General features: G+C 42.4%; 1 protein-coding gene across 2 annotated transcripts in view; it reads right to left on the reverse strand.

The window, feature by feature from the left end:
- SLC2A9 (solute carrier family 2 member 9) overlaps nt 1-24,827 on the reverse strand; it is a 248,021-nt gene that overhangs the window by 202,503 nt on the left and 20,691 nt on the right. Inside the window, exons 2-3 of one of the 2 annotated variants that reach the window (XM_063457783.1) lie at nt 17,142-17,222; nt 11,284-11,382 (exon numbers count right to left, since the gene is read on the reverse strand). In XM_063457783.1, the coding sequence (XP_063313853.1) occupies nt 11,284-11,382; nt 17,142-17,222 (180 nt within the window). Of the gene's footprint in view, nt 1-11,283; nt 11,383-17,141; nt 17,223-24,827 lie in introns of those variants that run through there. The other variant, XM_063457784.1, reaches the window with a different exon arrangement.

The raw sequence follows: 24,827 nt of genomic DNA on the forward strand, positions 1-24,827 counted from the left end.
ACAGGAGGCGAGTATTTTGCTTTACTCTCTTTACTAAAACTCCATAGCAGTAAAGAAAGTGAATAAACGTTTTAACCAATCAAAATGCAAATAGGGAGTATATTATTTCAGTCAACAGGCTCCTCCCCCTCTTTCGGAAGCGAACATCGGAACAGGGAAGAAAATAGTCATAAAGTCTGTAACGAACATCCGTAATGGAATCCAACGGGAATGATGAACTCTTGGGTTGAGTAGGAAGAAAAAACAGGCACCAACCGGAGAACTTCCGATGCTTGGTCTTTATATGCTGAGAAATATCGTTATGGTCATGCCGTAGATGTTCCAAATTCTTTCACACTTAAACTGAAAAGAGAATATGAGAAAGGTTAGGCACCGGTCTTGAAACTGTTTGTAGTCATGACAGTGATCCATCGGATTACATTGCAATAATTTAGTTTGTATATTCAGTGTATAGACTACTAGTAGTTAAATAGGCTAATGACAACAGTGACTACCTTATGAACATAAGATTCGAGGAGTTATGAAGAAAAACAGAAGAATGAAGAAATGTAGAGAAGTATGATTAGAGTATGAATAGAGTATGAATAGAGTAGTTCCCCTCCTCCCGGGTGGGAAGGGTGGGAAAATACTCGCCTCCTGTCATTATTAAAATTAAGATTATAAGTACACTAGCGCTAGCATAATCTTCAATTTTATCACATGACAGGAGGCTTCATATTTTGCATTTTTAACGCTGTAGAATCAGAGACATGGCAGCACTGGAATTCGGACGGAAATAGAAGGTGCGGAATGTAGATTCCCTAGACCAATCAGCGGAGCGTAGGATATCCGTTAAGGAGGCACCCGCCATGAAGGCTGAGGATGCTGCTGCTCCGCGTACTGAGTGGGCTCCGAATGTAGTGTCCACACCGGCTAGCGATAGTAACCATCGAACCCATCTTGCTAGGGTGGTGGAAGTGATGGGGACATGTGGTCTGACGTATGATACTAGGAGTTGACCTGATGGTGTAGACCGAAGAGGTAGGGTGGTTTCCACGTACTGTTGTAGTGTGGAGACAACGCAGAGTTGCGGTTCTGTGGGGAAGAAAGGATAAAACACAGATGTGGAGTCCGTCTTAGTGCGGCGAGATATCCGGAATGTAACTCCTTCTGGAGAGATTGAGAAAGCGTCTATGTCCAGTGCTCGAATGTCTGACACTCTGCGGAAGGAGACCAGGCAGAGCAAGACTGTGAGTTTTGCTGATAATTGACGGAGGGAGAGTCTGTCGTTAGTTGGCCAGTCTTTCAGGAATCGGAGGATTACGTCGACGTCCCAGAATTGAGAGTATTTGGGCCCTGGGGGACGTTGTAATCGAATGCCTCTCAGGAGTCGGCATACAAATGGTTCTTTGCCAACTGGAATCCCTTGTATGGGGACGTGGGCCGCTGAAATAGCTGAGCGAATTACATTAAGTGATCTGTAAGAACGTCCTAATGAGAAAAGGTGAGATAGGAAGTTCAAAATGGCTGAAACAGGGGCCGTAAATGGATCGAAGTTCCGTTCCAGACACCAAGTGGACCAGGAATTCCAGGCGGATAGATAGCATCTTCTGGTTCCGGGGGCCCATGAGTCCCATAGCAGTTCTTTAGCAGCCTGCGATAGTTCGCCGACTTGCCAGGAGCCCCTGAAAGCGTCCAAACCACCAGATGGAGATGGTTGTCTAGGATTAGTGGATGAGGGTTGCCTTTTGGATCTGTTAGAATGTATTGATGATGAGGTAGTAGAAGGGGATCGTGGCATGATAGAGCTAGGAGATCTGGGAACCATGGTTGTCCCCTCCATAGTGGAGTGATGAGTACTAGTGAGGTTTGCTGATTCTTCAGATAGTGTATGGTCCTCGCTATCATGGCGAAGGGAGGGAAGGCGTAGGCTCCTGTGATCGGCCAAGGTTGTAGGAATGCATCCACTGCTGCGCTCTCCGGGTCCGGGAGCCAGCTGAAGTATAATTTCGTTTGTCTGTTGTTGCGGGACGCAAACAGGTCCAAGTGGAGTGGACCTAGGCGTTCCGCAATGCAGCTGAAGATTTGTGGATCTAGTTTCCAGTCGCTGGTGTCCCGCCAGTGGCGTGAGAACCAATCCACTGTGAGGTTTGTCTCTCCTGGGAGGTATTCCGCCGTGAGGGAGATGTTGCGGGGTAGGCAAAAGTCGAAAATGTATTTTGTTATTTCTGATAGGAGACGTGAGCGGGCTCCTCCTAGGCGGTTGATGTAACGGACTGCGGAAATGTTGTCCATCCGGAGTAGGATGCAACAGTCCGACTTGTCCTTTGCTAGGCTTCGGATCGCGAAAGACCCGGCTAGGAGTTCTAGGCAGTTTATATGTAAGTTGAGGTCTTGGGATGTCCAAGCACCTCCTGTCGATACATTTTCGCTCGTCGCTCCCCATCCCCAGAGGCTGGCGTCTGATTCTAATATCATGTCGGGAGCTTTCCCGAAGATGGCTCGGCCGTTCCATGCTTCCATGCTGTCCAGCCACCATCTGAGTTCCTCTGACTTCCTCTGTCATCGGGACCGGCTGATCGTATGAGGGGTTTTCCCTGAGAAAGGAAGCTTTGAGGCGTTGCATTGCCCTGTAGTGAAGTGGACCTGGAAATATAGCTTGAATGGAGGCCGAGAGAAGCCCTACGATGCGTGCGAGGGTGCGGAGTGGAATGGTGTGGGAGCGGATGGCCCTGCGTAATTCCTTGCGAATGGCTGAGATTTTTGCCGTCGGTAGCCGTAGAGTGCTGGAGGTGGAATCTATCTCGAATCCCAGAAATTGAACTGTTTGTGATGGGGAGATAGCTGATTTTTGAAAGTTCACTGTGAAGCCCAGGGATGATAGGAGATCCGTGGTGTAGCGTGTGTGTTGTATCAGTCTGAGTCTGTCTGAGCAGAACAGAAGGAGGTCGTCCAGGTATATAATGCAACGAATGCCTTGAGCTCGAAGATGTGCGACCACGGGTTTCAGCAGTTTGGTGAAACACCAAGGGGCCGAACTGAGGCCGAAGGGGAGGCACGTGAATTGCCAGGGACGGCCTTGCCAATGGAAACGAAGGAATTGTCTGCAGGATTGATGGACGGGTACTGATAGATACGCGTCCTTGAGATCCAGTCTCGTGAACCAATCCTTGTCTTGTAGGAGGTCTCTTAAAAGATGTATGCCTTCCATCTTGAAATGGTTGTAAGTGACGTATTGGTTGAGTTGTCGTAGGTTTATGACTGGTCGTAGATCGCCCGTTTTCTTCTTGACTAAGAAGATGTTGCTGAAGAAACCTCGAGGTTCGGACGCGGGTTCTATCGCGCCTTTTGAGTATAGGGTTTGTAGTTCTTCGTTGATGAGAGATTTGTCTGTTCTTGAGCAGTTGATGGGAGGTGGTATTTCCGTCTGTCGGGGTTGGTCTACGAAGTCTATGACGTAGCCTCGTACTGTCTGTAGGATCCATGCGTCCACGGATATTGAGGTCCATTCCTGGAAGAAAAGAGATATGCGACCTGCTGTATGCATTGGAAGGGAAACATGAGTGAATTGGTTGCTTACCTGAGGAGAAACGTGCTCTGCCTCGAGTGCGTGGTCCGCGACCTCTGTCTGCGCCTCGTGTGTAGGAAGATGGTCGGTATCCCATCTCTGGGTAAAAAGGCTGTGGTCTTGTAGCTCTGGGGCCTGAGGGCCAGAAGCGGCTGGCAGCACGGCCCCTTTGGCGGCCAGCCCGTCCAAAAACACCCCTAGAGGGGTTTTGTCTAAAGACTCTTCTCATTGATGATTGAGCCTTGTTCAGGGATGTGTAGACGTTAACATGTCTGCTTAATTCTTTGAGAAATTGTTCTCCGAAAAGCTTGCCCTGTGCCATAGGACCTAACTCCTTGGTGCCCAACTCCACCAATTTCCCGTCAATGCGGAGAAGTGCTGCTTTGCGTCGCTCAGATGATAAGGCGACATTGGCATTACCCACAAAACAAAAGCACCTTTGTGTCCATTCCCGCACGTCATGCGCCCATTCGCGCACCATAGTAGGGTCAAATTGATCGGCTTTGGCTAGAGCATCATCAGCCAAGTACATAATTCTGGATAGTGGTCCCACCGAGTCCAGAAGTTTATCTTGAATCCCTCTAAACCCTTTTTCCACGCCTTTCCGTGGGTCACGGCCACCTCGTGACATAAAAGTTGTCATCACTTGGTCAAATTCTGGCGTGTCCGCCACGTGGTCGGGTAGAAAAGGCCTTGGGCATTCTGACCTCAAACGGTTGCGGACCGTTTTGTCCATGGGCTTTCGTAGCCAGAGGTGCATAAACCTCGCTAGGTGGTCAGGTGGTGTCCAATCGCTTGAGCGAGGGTGTCTAATTTTTCTTGGGTCAAAAAGTTTTTGTCCCAGTGGGTCAAGGATGGTGTCTTCATCCTCTTGCGGGTTTTCCGCATTATCTTGGTCTTGGGGTTCTCCCATGAATGTGTGTTGCGGAAAAAATGATTGGGATCCGGAGTCTGAACCCCAACCACCTTCATTGGAGTCTGAGTCGTCCGCTTGCCATTCATCTAAAATGGCCATGGGTTTAGTTTGGGACTGTTCTTCATCCGAAGAGTAGTCATGTTGAGGATTCGTGATGGTGGCAGAAATGGGTTTAGCGCGTTTAGCGGGGTTTTTACTTTTATGTGAGTGGTCTTTTTCGCCTTTCCACTGGCGTTTGCCCGTGAGAGTTTCAGGGCTTTTGTGAGATTCTTGTGCATCAGAATCGGAGTCATGGCGGGATGGGTGGGCTTTAGATGGTTTCCTCTTGTCGGAGCCAGAGGCCATCATCTTGGAGAGGACTTTCTCCATTGAGGCAGAAACGGCCTCATTCACCATATTTTGGAGATCTGTGGTTTGAGAGGTCTCCATGGTGTCTGGGTATAGGATTGGCACAGGGCGTGGTAGAGGTCAGTCGGCTGTATTTTAGTCGATATAGACTGTAGTAATATCGCTATGCAATACCCCAGCAGGGTGCAATAACGTAAATTTTGTATAGTAGTACAATCGGGACCCCAGCAGGGTTATTAGAATAAATAATAATAATAATAAAACCGAGTACCCCAGCAGGGTCTAGACGGTATAGTAACTGGTCAGATGTAAGCCAGATAACCCCAGCAGGGTTGTAATAAAATGATACCCCAGCAGGGTATGAGTAGTGGTATGTTGGAGATTAAGCTCCAGCAGGATAGTAATCCGATTGATATAATCACCCCAGCAGGGTGTATAATGTCCAATGGGTTAGTAACAGGTGTGTAACCACTAGGCCCCAGCAGGGCAAATAGACCACTTGTTGGGATTTTAAATGTATTCTGGGCCTCACCCAGTATGACAGAGGTGGCCACAAAGCGACCTCCTTAGCAGCACAATATATAGGGCAGCACCCCAGTCAGGCACAGGTTAATACCTGATGTGCCTTTAAACAGCTTGAGTGACTGACCTCTTGTAGCAGACTGTAGAAGGCTTGCAGTGTCCGTTGAACTTGCCGTTCTGAGGTTTCGCGGCAATTTGCTGCGGTCCTAAAATGGCGGCCGTAATCTCGCCAGACGCGGGATTAAAAATGGCCGCCGCGAGAAGGAAGCCGCGGCTGAAATAGGGCCGCGGAAAACGCGGCGGAAAAGAGCCTCCGAGCGGCGGCAAGGTGGGGAAAAAGAAGGATGCAGGGAAAAAACCCAAGCAGAAAGGAGAGAGGTAAACTACCACTAGGGTGAAGTAACCCCGGTGGTACTAAACATAGGTTAGATAGTAGGATAAAAACGGTTAGAGACTACAGAAAATAGCAGAACTATATAGATAATGAAAAAGTTAGATAATAAAATAGTATATATGAGGAAAAAAGGTAAATAAAACATTCACATGAGGTAAAATAGGGAAGAGCCAAAAACTCTGACCTGTCTGCGATGGAGCAGTAAAGAAAGAGGGGGAGGAGCCTGTTGACTGAAATAATATACTCCCTATTTGCATTTTGATTGGTTAAAACGTTTATTCACTTTCTTTACTGCTATGGAGTTTTAGTAAAGAGAGTAAAGCAAAATATGAAGCCTCCTGTCATGTGATAAAATTGTATTCCATCTTTATTGATGGGATGTTCTGTGTTAAAACGAGGAACATATTATTTTTCAGAATAAAGAATAAATTCCTATGTTTTTTAAATTTTTAGGTTCTGCTACATAATATTCTATTGGCATTCAATGTGGAATTCAAACACCTAGCTGTGTTCTGTGTGATAGTAAACTCTATGTAGCAGAGAATAACGTGCTGCTCAACAATTCTGCACAAGAGCAGTAAATGCCCAATCTTAATACTCAACATCACAATTGCTGAGGTTTCATGGTTTTTCACCTGTCTTCTTCTACAGTGGGACCATGGATTTCTATCATTAGGATCCCACCAGCTTATCTAACCACTGTGACTTTGCCATTGCCATTGTTGGCAACTTCATTTACTTTGTTTCTCGTTTGGTAATCCCTTTGAGTGTGGGAGATGCAGGAATGTGGGTTAGAAATTGAAGAGTAACAACTGCCTGTGCTTATGGCATTCAGGGAGAGGTGTATAAACATGATCGTATAGAGTGGATATTCCAATGTCTATCTATTATTCAATAGGTATGTAGACGATGCACAATTGTAACTTTAAGAACATGTGTGCGCGCACATTCAACTCCCTACTTTACCTCTTTTATTTAATTGCATAGAACTATTGAAGTAATGTTATTCTGCCATTTGAAGCCAGCATCAGGTTCTGGTATATCACCCAGCAAGCAGATGCTGAAGAGAGTCAATGGCTTAAAAGGCTCCAAAGCATTAACTTGCTCTAAAAGCAAAAAGATTAAGACAATGGAATGATTTTCTGACCTATAAATCATGCACTGGCTTGCAAAAATAAATAAATGAAATCTGAATGCATTAAACTAGACCACAAAAAAAAGACAATTTCTTATCAGTAGTGTTTCATCAGCAAACCAAGTAAAAACTATATATTGTCGGTCAATTAAATGTATTTATCATCAGCATTTTAATAAAAAAAAATTAATAAATAAATTAAATCTATCCTATAAAAAAAATAAAAACATGAAAAATTGTTATGTTTTTAAAATGTCCAAGTGGCAGTCATCACAAATGGGTAGTTGCTCTTTCCTCTCTCACAGGACAGGTGGCATTGCAAAGGTTAAAAATCAAGCTTTATAAATGCCATATATACTAGAACATAATGTCAGGATATTTAAACCCAGCAGTAACTACTTGGCCTCCGGGTGCATGTCAGACTAGTTACCAGTGTGCCTTTACCAGTCCTCCAGCACACCAAAGCCCTATTAAGGTAAGATAAGTGGCCTTAACCTTCTCTTTTTCTTTCCTAAGTAAGTTACATTTTGGTAGTATTTTGGCTATTTACAGCCCGCTTGGCTATGGGACTGGCAGGTGCAATCCGACTGTGTATTCCACCATTTTGTCCTACACACAGAAAGGCAATTAGGCAAGGTTGTTGGTATGCCAATTCCTTAATGCCTCTTTCTCCCACATCTGAAGCATCCAAGACTTCTCCAGGGCTGCACCTTTTCTGTAGAACTCCCTTTCATTCTCCATTAGCCTTTCACCCAGTCTCCACTCCTTAAAAAAATCTTTGAAAACACACTTTCTCTGGAAAGCATATTATTTAAACTGTTAGCGGATTTTCATGCCCTCCCCCCATGACTTATCTCCTGCAACTGTCAAAAATAACCTACTAGGTTCTCAGTAAATACTTTTCTAGCAACCTAGTTCATTAACCCGACTTCTCAGTGATTACTTTTCTAGCAGCCTATTTCATTACCCCTACTTATACCCTTTGTGTCACTATACCCCACTCCCTTTAGCATGTAAGCTCATTGAGCAGGGCCCTCAACCCCTCTGTTCCTGTGCATCCATTTGTCTGGTTACAATTACATGTCTGTTAGTCAACCCATTGTACAGCGCTACGGAATTTTCTGGCGCTATATAAATCATAAAATAATAATTATAATAATATAGAAGGCACAGGAACAGTTGAAATTAGGTCTTTAAAATAAGTAGTTACATAGTTACATAGCTGAAAAGAGACTTGCGTCCATCAAGTTCAGCCTTCCTTACATATGCTTTTGCTGTTGATCCAAAAGAATACAAAATGGTATGTGAGCGCTCCAAGAGTAAAATACAATAAAGTAGTGACCACTAAAGCACTGTACCTCAATTAATATATCAATAAAAATAAAATAGGACCTGGTAGTAAAGCAGGGTTAATATAAATTAATAAGTAAGTGGCATTAATAATATTGCCATATGTCAAAAGTATAAAACATATTTATTAGACATAGACACAATGTAATAACATCAAATTCATACCACAAAAAAATGTATATACTGGCAACATAAAAGTCCAGAGCAGATGTTAGGAAAAAAGTTAGACACAGTGTGGGGCCCCCTAAACACTGGCAAATAGGCTACTGGTGAAAAATGTGCACATATAAGAAAATATAGAAAATATAGAAAAAAAATTGAGAAGAAGGATAAATAGTCCCCCAACTCCTGCACTATCCCTGTCGGGGGGAGCTCATAAACCAACCAGGCTACCGGGTCTGGGCTAAGGGGGTAGCAATGGTGAAAACCCAGAGTACAAAATATATAGATACCCTGGGGATCAGCCAGAGCAACTTACCCTGTTCGCCCGACCTCAGAGCGAGGTAAGGGGAGCACGCCAACCCCTTGACACGAGATGTAAACGGGTAAGTGATCCGATCACGACAGCTACCACAAGTCACAGCCGGACCGCAAATGAAGGACCGGAACGGAGGTACAGCACAGAGAAACAGATAGAAGACTGTCTACGCGTTTCGTCCTTGCTAGAGGACTTTCTCAAGACAACGTCCAACTATCACCAAAATGGGTATATATACCCTCTCTTAAAGTGGTCACAATTAATTAATTACCCAAGAACAAGTTAAGTAAAAAATTAATTAAAGGAACAAATATCCAAATAATAATATACATGCAACCATAAGAAACATAATAATAAAAAATAAAAAATATATAAAAATTATAAAAATACATAAATGCTCACATTTATGCCAAATAGGGACTACCTTCACCCCATTTAAAAGTATAACCCCTGAAATGGGTAAATACAATTGCTACAAGGATAATTTAATAAATCTATCGATATGTATCTCCAATGTATAAATATAAAGGTAACCATAAGGATTCTAAATATTCTGAATATTATACATTCAAGTGTAAACAACCTTAAATTATCTTATAAGGCATACACATTCAATGGGGTAAATGGTAGATTGATATTCACTAATGCTAAATAAAAAACGAAATCAATGTATACTGAACCAGACCTCTGGGATTGAGGACATTAAAGATATCAATGAAAAAATTTAAAGGGAGAATCACCCTCCACACTCAATACAGGGGTCATATAGGTGGACAACAAGATCTATAGGCAATATAAATGTCATAATATGTAAATTTTAAATATAGCAAATTTTAAATTTTAGCAAATTTTAAACAGTACATTCTAATTCTTCATTTAACCCATAAGGGTTGAGAGTATTAAGCCGACAAATCCACTTAGTTTCAGCAATAGTCAGGGCTGAATTCCTGTTACTAATCTTCTCTGGGATGTGTTCAATACCCATCACTACTACTTGAGCTGAATTACTCTCATGGGCCATTTGGAAGTGCCTAGCCACCGGAGATTTCCTATCTTGATTGTTGATGGCTAGCCTGTGCTCCCTAAACCTCGCTTTCAAAGATCTAGTAGTTTGACCAACATATAGTAGGCCACAGGTACATTTGAGCAAATACACCACAAAAGAAGTATTGCAGGTTATTCTAGTGGATACCTGAAAGTTCTCATTATTGGAGGAGGAACTAAAATCGGATTTCCCATGGCATATATATTGACATGTAAGGCACCGTGTTGCACCACACTTGAAGTTCCCCACTCCATGGGAAGTGTGTGTATTAAGAGATTCACTAGACGAAAATTTAGATGGAGCTAGTAGATTCTTCAAGTTTCTGTTTTTCCGAAAGGTCACCCTAGGGAGTTCAGGAATACTAAATTTGAGCCAGGGATCTAATCTGAGAATCGACCAATGCTTGCACAATATAGCAATGATCTGATTATAGGCCCTATTAAAAGTAGTGGTAAAAATGGGACCATTATTCTGAGTAACATCCCTAGTGCTGATATAGAAATTTCCTCGGGGTGTATATCTTCTTTTTGGTGGGTGATTCTCCAATAATGATAAAATCTCCAAATGTTTCACTGATGAAGTCAATAATGGATCTGATATCTCATCATTAGAACGGAGGTCAATTAGAGAGCTTCTGTTGAGGTCCCTAGCCCTATAATAGGCTCAACAGATGACGTCTGGGTCATAATCCTTGTCTAGGAAGCGCTGGCATAGTTCTCCAACAAAGAACAATTCCGGCGCAATCTCGTAAATTGGCCATATGGGATATTGTTTATCCAAGTAGGGTGATGGCCAGAATTTTGATCAATTATTGGAGTACTTACAGTGCTCATCTGAACTCTTGACTGCAACTTTCAAAGTGGTGAGATCGAACCATACTTATACTGTATACGTATATAGTGAACTTGCAAAGGACTTTTTTTTCTTCTTTTTTCTTGTTTTTACTGTTTTTTCTTTTTTCTTTTTTTCAGTTTTTTCCCTTTTTTTCCCGCTCAATTTTTTCATTATATATATATATTTTGGTTTTTTGTATATACATCATTTTTTTCTAAGGAATGGATCCATCAGAACACTGGACATTGTAGAGTGCTATGCATAGCCTAGGATGTGTGGATAGATTTTTGTATCATAGATTAATTTTTTCAGGAACTCATTACAATACATATGCAATATCCATAGGATAAGGGATTTATTATCTATTTTGATGAAATGTATGTATCGAAGGAGATCGTCAGGCTGCTATGATGTACATATGTTGTAGATATATGAATTCAGATATTAAGTGTATAATCTATTCAATTTCATTTATTTGCATATTGAATAGAAACTTATTCATCATTTTTCTTACAGATAACAATATATTCGAGTGCGGTATTTAATTTTTGTTGTGTATAGATTTTTGAGGTTACGTATAAGGGGGAATACCTCTAAATACCGGCACCATTTAGTAATTGAGTGCAAACACTACCTATATTATTGCTTACTTTATCTTTCTTATGTAATGCCAATTTTTATAAACAGACTTCCAATATAATCACCCATACTTACAGATGCTGGAGCATTCACCACAGATAGATTGTAGCCATAGAGAAAAGAAGATCCAAAAGCCCCAACAAGAGCTGCCATGATGAGCCGCCATGTATAATCCTAAATAACAAATTAGTTAGAAATGTAAACATTCTTAAACAATCATTAAAACATACAATTCATTTTTGCCAATTGGTCCAATTTTGGTGTTATTTCTACAACTTTATTTATGTAATGAAAAAAAATAAAAATTATATCTATGACTTAAAAGTAAATCTGAACATGCTAGTGTTCTGAACTTGATAATTTATAGCCTATTTATTTACATTAATTTCATGCAAAGTTCTTTGTAAGGACAGCTGAATATGAAATTGGAAGGCAGGAGGTTAATTTGAATTAAAAAAAATGTGATCTGTTAATCTTTTATCCCTAACTTTTGACAACATTTTCATTTACTTATAACAACAACCCATACAAAACTGAAAAAAATGAAGATTATAGTAATTTAAAAGGTGTTAAAATATTAATTACTTGAATGGTTACCATGCATATTGCTACATTAATTTATTCTCCCAGTGTCAAAGATATGTATTACTATCCTATCCAGAAAATATGAGAACTTGAAAAACAAAAAACATATCAGTAATTTTTTTCTGAATGTATTCTTTAATTAAAGTGGATATAACTTGTTTCCCTTTATTGATTAAATATGCTATAATTAGCACCTCTCCATTTCTTACTCTGCCACTTTCCTAATTTATTCACAAATGTTGTCCTAATGTCCATACGGCTCTCAATCTCCTGGCACCACCTTTATCCTAGATTAAACTGTCCTTTTTTCTTTGTGCTTGAATTCTTGCATTCACGCATAGTTGGACAAACATCATGAACGTTCCCCATCTTTCCCTTGCTATCTATTTTTTGGGGCAGCGCTTTTATGGTATGGTTGTCTTTATGCCAATTGATTCTCTTTATCCTTGATCTATCTTGTGCTCCTCACAGTCACCTTGTTGATACAGAACTATTAGTACTGAACTACGCATGTGTTGCCAAGAGTGGCACATACACAACACAAATAACCCATTGAAGTATTGAACAATTAAGGAAATTACATAACAAAACAATGGGAAAAAAACAAAACATGATTAGACAGGCCAACCCCCTGGAATATATAAGGAGGGGGCAGAGGGAAGCATGACTGCTGCCCGGAGCGGTCGGAATGGCAACAAATATTCAATGTTGGGGATGCACCTGGACCGGGGACACTGGGAACAGACTTACCAGACCACTGGAGAGCACGCAGAGGAAACCTGGCAGGGCTGTTTTCCGCACACCCTCCCTGGGTAGGTGTGGGATGGGATATGTGCTTGGTTACTGTGCCTGTTGTTGTTTCTATGTTTGTGTCTTTCTGTTTATTTTGTCACAGCTGTGGTTTTTCCTTTGCCAGCAAATTTGAATGGTGTACATTGCCCAAATGGGCTTAGGGAATCATAGCCTGGTCTAGTACAGATTTCAGGCTGAAGAGGCTTGGGAAGATGGAGTTGATTGGTAGCTGTCTGCTGGGGAATACCTGACAATTGTTATTACTTATGCTGGTTGTGAATAAAGCTGTGGCCATTGCCCTTACCCAGGGCCGGATTAACATAGGGGCTGATGGAGCTGCAGCTCCAGGCCCAGGCCCATAGAATAGGCCCATTTAAAAAATATATATATTTTTTTTTTTTTACACACTACTCTTAGGTTTGCCACCTGACTGGTATTTTACTGGCACAGCCAGTAGTTGAGGCTGCCTGGCTGTGCCAGTATTGCAGTAATACCGGCAATACAAATGCAGGTATTTTTCTCAGAATAAATGGAGATTACTCTGCAATACCAGCACTGGCCAGTAGTGTGTGGAGAGAGGCAGGGATAGGAAGTTACAGCATATCCCTCCCTGCCTCTCTCTACTCACTGATTCATGGGGGAGCAGCAACACAGCACAGAGAGTCCAGACAGCAGCTCTACAGCTCAGGTAAGTGAGCCATGGGGGGAAAGGCAGCGGGGACACTGAGACACTAGGGGACACTGAGACACTAGGGGACACAGACACTAGAGGCCACATGGGGACACAGACACTAGGGGACACATGGAGACACAGACACATGGGGACACAGACACTGGGAGACCTGGGAACACTGAGACACTTGGGGACACTGGAAAACATGGGGACACTGAGACACTAGGGGACATATGGGGGGACAGACACTACGGGACACTGAGACACTAGGGGACATGGGGACACAGACACTGGGAGACCTGGGAACACTGAGACACTTGGGGACACTGGAAAACATGGGGACACCGAGACACTAGGGGACACTGGGACACATGGGGATGCTGAGACACATGGGGACGCTGTGAGAAATAGGGACATTGAGAGACACTGAGACATTGGGACACAGATACACTATGTCACCATGTCTCCCAGTGCCCCTATGTCCCCCAGCCAGTGTCCCTAGTGTCTCAGTGTCCCCAAGTCTCCCAGTGTCTGTGTCCCATGTCTCTCAGTGTGCCTAGTGACCCCATGTGTCCCTATATGTCCCAGTGTCCCCATGTCTATGTCCACAACTGTCCCCATGTCTCCCAGTGTCCCCAAGTGTCTGTCTCCCAGCCAGTGTCCCCAGTGTCCCCTAGTCTCCCAGTGTCTGTGTTCCCATGTCTCTGTGTCCCTAGTGTCCCCAAATGTTTCAGTGTCCCCATGTCTCCCAGTGTGTGTGTCCCTAGTGTCTCAGTGTCCCCATTTCTCCCAGTTTTCCAAAATGTCTCAGTGTCCCCATGTCTCCCAGTGTCCCCGGGTCTCTCAGTATCCCCGGGTTTCTCAGTGTCCCCATGTCTCACTGTGTCCCCAGTATCCTAGTGACATGGGGACACACTGAGACATTGGGACACTGGGAGAAATGGGGACACTGAGACACTGGGAGACTAGGGGACTCGATGACATGGGGACACTGACACTGTGATACATAGGGACACAGACACTGGGTGACTTGCGAGACTGAGACACTGGGAGACAGGGAGACACTGGGAGCAATCCATCTATACAGCAGAATCAAACTGTGAGTAGTTTGTTGGTGATTTTACAGAATTTTCTCTGATGTCACTCCTTGTGATTTACATCATGTGATGTCACGCATAACTAATTAATTATACAAATGATTAAGGCTGGTATTTTTTTCCAAGAAAGGTGGCAACCTTAACTACTCTTCACATACTCTTGCTTAAAGGAGCACTATAGGGTCAGGAACACAATCATGTATTTCTGACCCTATTATGTTAAAACCACCACCCTGGCCCCTTCTTGCCTCCCTAAATATAGTAAAATATTACTTGTATTCAAGTCTGCAGCGTCTGGCTCTGCCTCTGAACTGACTGTCTGCTGACATCATCAGAAGTGGTGGTCTGAGCAAATTACAATACTTCCCCATAGGATTGGCTGAGACTGTCAACTAGGCAGATCAGGGGCAGAGCCAGCACAAGTCCAACATAGCCCTGGCCAATCAGCATCTCCTCATAAAGATAAATTGAATCAATGCATCTCTATGAGGAAAGTTCAGTGTCTGCATGCAGAGGGTGGAGACACTGAATGGCAGTGCTGCACACTAGGCAGTACTGCCCCAGGAAGCACCTCTAACAGCCATCTAAGGAGCAGCCAGTGGAGTTATTTTCTCTGAAAAGACAGTGTTTATTCCAAAAAGCCTGAATGGAATGATTCTACTTACCAGAACAAATACAATAAGCTGTGGTTGTTCTGGTGACTATAGTGTCCCTTTAAGTTTGGAAGCTTAAGAGGGATGTATGGGAACAAAACTTGTGTGGACTGGCTGACAATAAAATTAGTTTAGGTAATGCAGACATTGGTCTCTCTAACACTGTGGCATGTCCCCTTTCTTCTACACTCACTACATACACCTTTTCTCTGTCTCAGAGTATATATCAGGAACTTCTGCCTGCTAGTAAGAAGGTAAGAAGATTAGTGGACCAGCGAGTGCTAGGGGACAGTCCTTAGAAAGCATGAGTGAGTGCATCATTAGACACATTTATGTCAAGCTCAGGGTGCTGCCTGCATAGTATGCCCTTAGTTGGACAGCCTGCAGGTTGGCAGGCAGCCTGACATGCATTCATGGCAGGCTGACCTTCCAATTCTTTGGACAGACATGCCCCCTTTTTGGGCATGTTCACCCCTTTTGGCAGGTCTGGTCACGTGATTCGCGCCAGTGGCACACCCTTTTACCCCGCCCATTGACTTCCTGCTTCACCGGACACTGCTGTTAGGGGTTATGGATTTACTTGAAAGATGAAAGCATAAATTAGAGAGAAATTAGCATAGAGTATGTGTTTTCTTATAGCTGCATCCTATGAGTTTCCCTCCAGCACCATCTCCATCAGATACATGACGCTTGGGAGGTATGACTGTTTTAATGTTTTTGGTTGATAAGATTCTGTAATTAGGCCCATCATAATTGTCAGCACCAGGCCCACTGTGCTCTTAATCCGGCCCTGCCCTTACCCACAAATTTGGTTGTCTGTGAGTTATTGGGAGGGAAGGGTAACCAAAGGAGGAGAAGAGGGTCAGCAGTCATGCAGATAAGGAAATAAGGAGAAAATGGAATTTGTCAAAGAGTTTTGAATGTAAATCAACATGGCGATGGGGACATGAGCATCACTAAGCTCTGCTTAAATATTGCCAAAGATCATGTTCCCCATAAAAAAGTAGTCCATACTGAACCTCAGATATAAAAGAAGAAAAAAATATATTAATTAAAAAAAAAAAAATATGGGGATGTGGATGAAGCAAAAAGGTTTAATTGGGAACAAAAACAACAAAAGTGACAGAACCATTTTAATGTACAATAATAACTTACACAGAAGACAGTTGTACATTGTAATGGTTCCCAACATAGGGCAAGGTCCAAGGTTGGCACACTTTCTATGTTGACCATCTTTGGACAAATGCCTATGCTTAACAATCCATCATAGATTAGATACCCCTACGTATAGTCCATGTGGACCGGGAATCCACATCTATGTCCAGATCTTGGGATAATACTCACTAACGCTCCCTACAAATCATCTAAGGGTACATAGCCTTATCCAGTGGCCCATATTAGGTTGAATACCTTCATTCTATAACTCATATATATTTACATTCTATAGCATATAGTATCTTATAAACATGAAAAGAGTTCCGGCTATGCTTCCAGCAAATATTACTCAAGTTTTTTTGTACATCCAGGCAAATTTATTTTGCTCACCAACTTTGCGTTCACACAAGCTTCTTTTTTGTCCATCTACAGCAGCTAGCCATTTGCTATTCATGATTTTTATTTCTTTTCTCTATATATCATGGGTGTTAAAGTTCAACATGTCTTCATACAGACATGTTGGCTACCAGTAGACTACCATGATTATCTTATATTGTCTTTCCATCGTTTGTCATTTCCCAGAATTCTATGTCAGCCACTTAATACTCTATCATGTATCTTGCATTAGATATACTGTAACATAAATAGATCTCTACATTATTTTAATGGGATTATGTCTCTCAATGCATTAAATACAGCTGGACTCAAGTAATAGTTCCACGCTGTATTTCTCTGACACATGCTAAGGCAGAAACCTCTTGTAGATTATTATATTTGTATTAGATTTAGAATGAGATCATACATTCTAACAAAACTATAATCTATGGTAGTATGTTTTTTATATAATTGTACCATTCTCCTAATTTTAACATTTTGGGCAATCATATTAGTGGATTTATAAAACGCCTGATATATTGTAATTCTTAACAACTCTGTATATGTTTTTCTATTCCATAAAATAATTCTGTGTTGTCTTACCTTATTACTAACATCTTTACCTTTAATTATCACTGACATGGGGTCAGATTGTTCCATTGTAAGATTTTCCTTTTCTGTGACCTGTTACAAGAAAAAAAATGTGACGTTAAACCACTTCTAAAGTAACAAATAGCTTCAAGGTAACGTTTAAAGAATGAAAATGAAATGACTATAATGCAGAATCTTTGAAGACATCAATATGTAAAATTACCTAGTGTATGTCTAAAAAAAATGAAACATGGTAATTTGCAATAATAGTTTCCATTTTACTTAGATTCATCTTTCAGCATTTAAGGGCACAGTAAGAAGTTACAAATAGCGTTTGGGATACAAATGTGCATTACTAATTCTTTAATGTCCTAGTCATCACTTAGGTGACCATATCCCTGCTGCAAGAGTTAAAAAGGTGCATTTTCTCCTTCCTGTGTGCCAGTATTAATGCAGTGTGACATGCGTATTAGGTTTCCTCCACCGGCTGACGTTTGGGAGGGAGGAGCAGAGACAGAGCCTGAACCAACTTCGAGGGACATTGACGCTGGAATCAGGTAAGTGACAGAAGGGGTTTTTAGCCCCTTCTGCACCATGGGGAGGGGCGCCGGGACAGAGGAGGGTCCTATTGGGAGCTATAGTGCCAGAAAAACAAATTTGTTTTCCTGGCACTATAATTTCCCATTAATGAAGACCAGGAAGAGGCAGAGGCAAACCTCTTAGGTGGGTCCTAACTCTAACCATTCGCCTTGCTTTCTTGAGCTTCTGGCAAAAATATCTCTAATGAGACAGAGAGGGGTATTTTTTATATAAATCCCTACATATCCCTACAAATCCCTCTCTGTCTCATTAGAGATATTTTTGCCAGAAGCTCAAGGAAGCAAGGTGAATGGTTAGAGTTAGGACCCACCTAAGAGGTTTGCCTTGACGTGGCAGGTGGGCATACCCTCTCATGGCCATTGGAGGTAACTAAAAACCTCCATTTGTTTAAAGATACATAGGGATGTGGAAAGAGCGCAGGTAACTTTTTTTCTTAAGTAGAAATATAGATCAGGGTGTTGCAGTAGATGACATCTACTTGGGTTTTGCCGAGGCATTCGATACAGTTCCACACAATAGGTTACCATTCAAACCAAAATAAATGTTTTTTTTAGGGTAGATAGAGTACATAGTGCTGTCTTAATGTTAATTTTGCAACAATGAAATGGAGGCAAAATAATCAAATTGACACTGAATTGAAGCCCCACAAAGTGATAGTACAAAGTCCTACTGCAATTATTAATATATTGGTCTATAATTTATATAACTATACTATGATGGCACTATGTGATCTGAAGTAGTGAAAGACTATTTCAGCCTTCTGCGGCTCCATACATTCCCAAAAGGCATTTCCTAAATGTATGTGAATCTTGAGAGGATTTGAATTGCTTTTACCAGTATCATTGTTAACATGAATTAAATTGATTCAGCGGTAAACCATGGACCCTCATACAATGTTGTGCTGTCACATTATTTCTTTTTAGAATCTGTTCTTTGATTGGTTGGTTAGCCATAGTGCTAATTGTGGTCAGTTGTCAAAACCGATATCTGATCAGAGCAGTATAGAATCTTTTATTAGAATATTTTTTCTTTGACTATTTTGTTTGTAAGCATTCAGATGTCAGAAACTCTGTTGTGAAATTGCTTGTTCGTTTTTGTTTTTTTAATGAGTCATGCATCAAGACAAGTTCTCTCTCCATTGTCCTTAAGATAGGTAACATTGGGGCGTGGCCTGATCGCTTGAGGAGATGGACGTGTGAGCGATCAGCTCCGTATGAGAATCCCACATCACAGCGATTAATAGAGTATTGACTGCAGCATACTTCTTCCAAATAAAACAGCAGATGTGTGAGGACTCACCCTGCAATATGGCACAACGTTCTACAAAAAAAATAAACTGAAGGCGCCTTCCTTGCAGATTACCGCCATGTCTTCACCGCCACGCCGCACACAAGATGGCGTAGGTAGGCCGCGATCAACGGCCTCTAGCTCCGATCGGAGCGATATCACCTCAGTCTCCACAAAGGATCTTCCAGCTACTGATTCCTCCATCCAAAAAATGCTGAATGGCCTACAACTATCCCTTCAGGCAGACTTTGCTAAACTGGCAAAAGAAATAAGAGCAGACGTTAAGGCCCTGGGGGAACGCACAGACTACCTTGAACACAAAACGGAGGAAATAATTAGTGCCCACAACAACATGGTGGCAGCCTACGATACTGTGGATGCAAGACTCAACTCTATCCTGGTGAAAATGGCCGACCAAGAAGATAGAGACAGGCGAAACAACATTCGCATTCGTGGCATCCCTGAAGAGATCACCCCAAGCAATCTGGGCACTCACGTCAAAAAAATATTTCATCTCTTGGTCCCAGACATCCCAGAAGACGCCTTGCTTCTTGACAGAGTTCATCGGCTGCCTAAACCGAAACACCTCCCAACATCAACCCCACGGGACACTATCACTAGAGTTCCTTATTACTCCACAAAGGAGGCTATAATGCAGGCATCCAGAAAACAACCAACCCTGCCAGATACATACAGCAAAGTTTAGCTATTTACCGACCTCTCGGCGCATACGCTTGCGGCAAGGAAACGCTTCCTGCCCATTACCAAGGCCTTGAGAGCGGCAGACATCCCATACAAATGGGGCTTCCCAGCTTGACTCATCCTACGACAAAACGGCACCGAGAAACACATCCTTACTCCAGATAACGGTAAAAAGATCTTAGAAGACTGGAACATACCTCTAGACCTCAACACACAAGACAACCCTGCCGGGCAACAAGCGGTGGCATCGCCGAAGACGTATGATTGGCACACATCGGCCACAGCTAAGTGACACTATATATCTGTTAACATAGGACTAAGTTCGCTGAGTTGACATCTACAACTCTCAAAAAAAAAAAAAAGAGGGTGAGAAATATACATGGACCTTGTAGCTTTAATTGTCAAATTAGGTCCCCTTATAGAACGCACCTTGTTTAGTATTGTTTAGTACTACTTAACCACAGAATGTACGCAATTTACTATGTTGGACTTATGTTACACGCTATACCCTACCAATAGTAATCGCACATGGCGACTTAATGATACCCTTCTAAATGACCACAAACTGGTCTCCCAACTCACAGAAGAGTTAAAGTCCTATTTTACCATTAATGACACAGAGGAGATGGGAGCAGAAATGCTTTGGCAGGCACATAAAGCGGTCCTATGAAGCCAACTCATTAAACACGACAGCTTCAACAAAAAACAACGCATGAAGTCCTATACAGATATACACACTGAACTTACCACTCTCACCCGCACAAATAAGCACTCTCCTTCACATGATACCACGAAACAAATTCTCCACCTACAATCCAAACTAAAAGACTTGGAACTAGCTAAAACGACCTACTTACTGACAAAGATGAAACACAGATTCTTTGCAGAAGGGAATAGAGCAGGGAAAATTCTATCTGCCCAACTTACAACAAAAACATTATCTTCCAAAATAGCATCTATACACACTACAGACGGAAGCAAGATTACCGATCCACAGGGAGTGGTGGAAGAATTTGGCAGGTACTACAGCAGCTTGTATAATTTAGCTGGGGACAATAGCAATCCTACACCTACCCAAAAAGACATAGATAGTTTTCTGAACGACGTACAACTGCCATCTATCACTCCGGAAGAAGGACATAAGCTGACACAACCATTTACGACACAAGAAATTATAGATACCATCCAACAACTACCGAAACACAAATCTCCCGGCCCTGACGGGTTCACAAACCTTTACTACCATACCTTTAAAGACATTCTGGCACCCTACATGACCAACTTATTCAATCGCTCTTTCCAAACGGGGGTTATGCCCACAGCTATGCTCCAAGCCCACATAACCACACTCCCCAAACCGGGAAAACCCCCGACCCACTGTTCTAATTTCAGGCCCATTTCCCTCCTGAATTGTGACACCAAAATTTATGCCAAATTATTAGCCAACAGAATGGCCCACATATTACCACAAATAGTACACAATGACCAATCAGGCTTCATAAAAGTGAGACAGGGCTCCGACAACACTAGAAAAATACTCAATATACTATCCCATATAGAAAATGAAGGCACAGAAAGCCTTCTTTTGGCATTAGACTCAGAAAAAGCCTTCGATAGACTTAATTGGACATACATGACTTCAGTACTAACGAAATTCGGCTTCCCACTACAGCTTATCAATCTGGATTTATCAATCTGGATTCCTTTCCTCTCCATTTGATCTCACTAATGGGACTAGACAAGGGTGCCCCCTATCTCCCCTCCTTTTTATCCTTGCACTAGAACCTCTAGCTCACAAAATCCGACAAGACTCATCTATTACGGGAATACACATAGGACAATCCAACTATAGATTATCAATGTTCGCAGATGATATCTTGCTCTCCCTTAGCAAACCAGAAATCTCCCTACCCCGCTTAATGGGTTTATTGCAGGACTATGGCTTTATCTCATATTATAAACTCAATAGCAATAAAACACAAGCTCTCCCGATACATTTATCCAAGACACAGGTGCATACACTACGGCAGACCTTCAACTTTGATTGGAGACAAAAACACATCACGTATTTAGGAGTGAAACTAGCTTTACACGCCCCAACAATGGTGTCTCTTAATTATGGACCTCTGCAACATATGTGCACTTCATTCTTTCACACATGGAAACGCACCCAATTATCATGGCTGGGCAGACTCAATACTATAAAAATGATACTATTACCAAAAATTCTTTACATATTTAGAATGTTACATCTCAATGTACCATCACACGTATTGAAAACCTTACAAACAACCATAACTAAATTTGTTTGGAATAAAAAGAATGCCAGACTACCTCGATTCTTGCTCCAACTCCCACAAACGTCAGGCGGTCTAGGTCTGCCGAACCTAATTAAGTACTATGAAGCCTCCATCCTCGAATCTGCTATCCGCCTCCATGCCCCCGGTAATACATTTCAATGGGTAGACATGGAACACGATAAAATCCTCCCACACCTTCTGCTTAACGTACTATGGTCTCCCAAAATGTATAGACCGCAGAAACTCCCACTATTTCCCACCACCACACTAACGTTACATATATGGGACAAACTATTAACCACCATGTCTGAGAAAGGGAAGTTCTGTATATATGCCCCGTTGGGGGCACTGGAAGGAGTGTCGAAGTGGTTGTCACTAAAATCCTGGACCACATATGGTGTCAAACACATCAAAGATCTCTGCTCTCAATCTAAACTCATGACCTTCCCTATATTACAAGCAAAATACAAGATACCCAACTCCTTTATATTTCAATATTTACAGATAAAGAGCATTGTGCACACCAGGGTGACAGTACCACCTCAACTAACCCCACCACACAAGACCCACGCATTGGCTATAGTCACGAGATGCTTAGCGGCACCGGTGAAACCCAAATCACTATCCCTATGCTATAAGACCTTGCTGGGCCATGTTCCACCACATTCTTTTAAATATGTGAAACAATGGGAGGAAGAGGGTATACCCGTACTTACTGATGACCAATGGCTTAAGTCACTCACGGCTCTTAAGGGCCTCACACCCTGCTTCTCTCACGTAGAAGCGCACAAAAAGGTGTTATACCGATGGTACCTTACCCCACATAGGCCGCATCAAATATACCCTACAGTAGACTCCAAATGCTGGAGATGCAGATTGGTGGAGGGGACCATGATCCACATTTGGCGGGGATGCAGTGAGATTAAACCCCTATGGTCGTGTGTTCAACAACTGATGAACACAATACTAGGCTACACGACTGTCCTCACACCGTTGTTGGCGATCCTACTGCTCTTCCCACCAACATGGAAAATAAGAACCAAGAAGTTGGTTTCCACTATCATACTAGCGGCCAGGAATCTCATTGCTCTACACTGGAAGAGCACACAATGCCCATCACACAAGGAACTAATGCATAAGATATATCAATTTTATAGATATGACGTACTTTCATTGGATTCTTATACAACAACACAACTTACGGAACAGCTGTGGAAACCATGGCTTCCGCTTATACACCACCCCCCTTCCCACCCAAATCAAACGTAACAGGCTGGCTAGTAGGGACGTATTCTACCTATAGAGGTATCCCACACACACGGTTAAGATAATGCACTATAGACCAAGCTCAGAATGCTTAACAAACAGATAAGAAGGTGTGGAGGGATCTGTAACTATTCATAGAGGTGCGGATGCCTACTATTAATATGTAACTCTGCAATTGTTATCGAATGTTTATGTTCTTATCACTGTATTTTCATCAATACCACCATGATATGTACGTATGTTAATGTCAACCATACATAGGATACAATGTGAAAAATGTGATGTACTGATTGAGTCGTCTCCCCCCCCCATCTCCCCTCTTTTTATTCTGTAACCTCAATTCCCCTTGCTGAAAATAAAAATTTCAAATTGAAAAAAAGAGAGGTAACATTTTCACACCCTTTTTGTTCACATCAGCTTGCTTACAAATCAGCTTATCTGTAGCGAATTTCTGCTGAGCCAAACCGTCAATTGCCCGAAATTCGGTTGTCCCAAGTTTTTTTAAATTTTCGGGAAAACTTGAGATAAATTTTTTTCACTGTGCAGCATTCTGTTTTTGAAGCCAATCAGCAAAATGTCATGGGTCAGCCTTGGTTTTATGTTTTCGTTAATACTGGATTATAAGAGAATAAAAATGGTTCTGGCACTCCTCTAGTTGTTGGCAAAACCCCGTCATTTGTGCCCTTCCAGAGCAACTTTTCCACCTAGCTAATGTCAAGTGGCTACTGTGAAAGAACTCCACTAGAAACATTTGGAAATAACTATAGTAGAGAATGACCAGCTCTTATTCTTATTCTTGGTTGTAGCTTAAAAGGACGGAGGACTTTTCTGTATCCTCGGCAACAGTCGAGAGTTGTACGTTCTGTTTTTAACTTTTGTTTTCAAAATGAAGTAGATTTTAGGCCAGACCCAGTGACGGAACTACCGCAGTCACAGGAGTCGCAGCTGCGACCAGGCCCGTCACTCCAGGGGGCCCGGCCACCCTGTAGACTATTGCGACTGGGTCAAAGGGGCCCACCGGGTGGCCCATGCTGTTAGGGCCACCCAATGCTACGTATTTCCAGGGGCCTGGTCAGCGATGCAGCACTTTAGCAGTGCGACCAAGCACCTTGTGATGCCTTCAGATCAGTGGGAGGAAATGACAGCCCCGGTCACTCCCTTCCAGCTTACACAGAGCCCACACGGGAGTAAGATGAAGCAGATGTGCTGGAGAGGAGGGAGTCAGAGTGGGAACCCTGCTTGAGGCAGGGAAGTCACCCTCCTTCACCTAAAGGTAGGAAACAGGAGAGTGACTAAAGTATTTTGCATGTGTATGTATGTTTGTCTGTATGTATGTGTGTCTCTGTATGTATGTGTGTATCTGTAGGTATGTGTTTTGTATGTGTATCTGTTTGCATGTATGTGTGTCTGTATGTGTATCTGTATGTCAGTGTGTGCCCTATGTATCTGTATGAGTGTCATTCCATGTATCTGTATGAGTGTCATTCCATGTATTTGAATGTTTGTCATTACGTGTCTGTGTCTATATGTGTATCTGTTTGTT

The sequence above is a fragment of the Pelobates fuscus genome, chromosome 6, assembly GCF_036172605.1.
Source record: "Pelobates fuscus isolate aPelFus1 chromosome 6, aPelFus1.pri, whole genome shotgun sequence".
In the NCBI taxonomy this organism is placed as follows: Eukaryota; Metazoa; Chordata; class Amphibia; order Anura; family Pelobatidae; genus Pelobates; species Pelobates fuscus.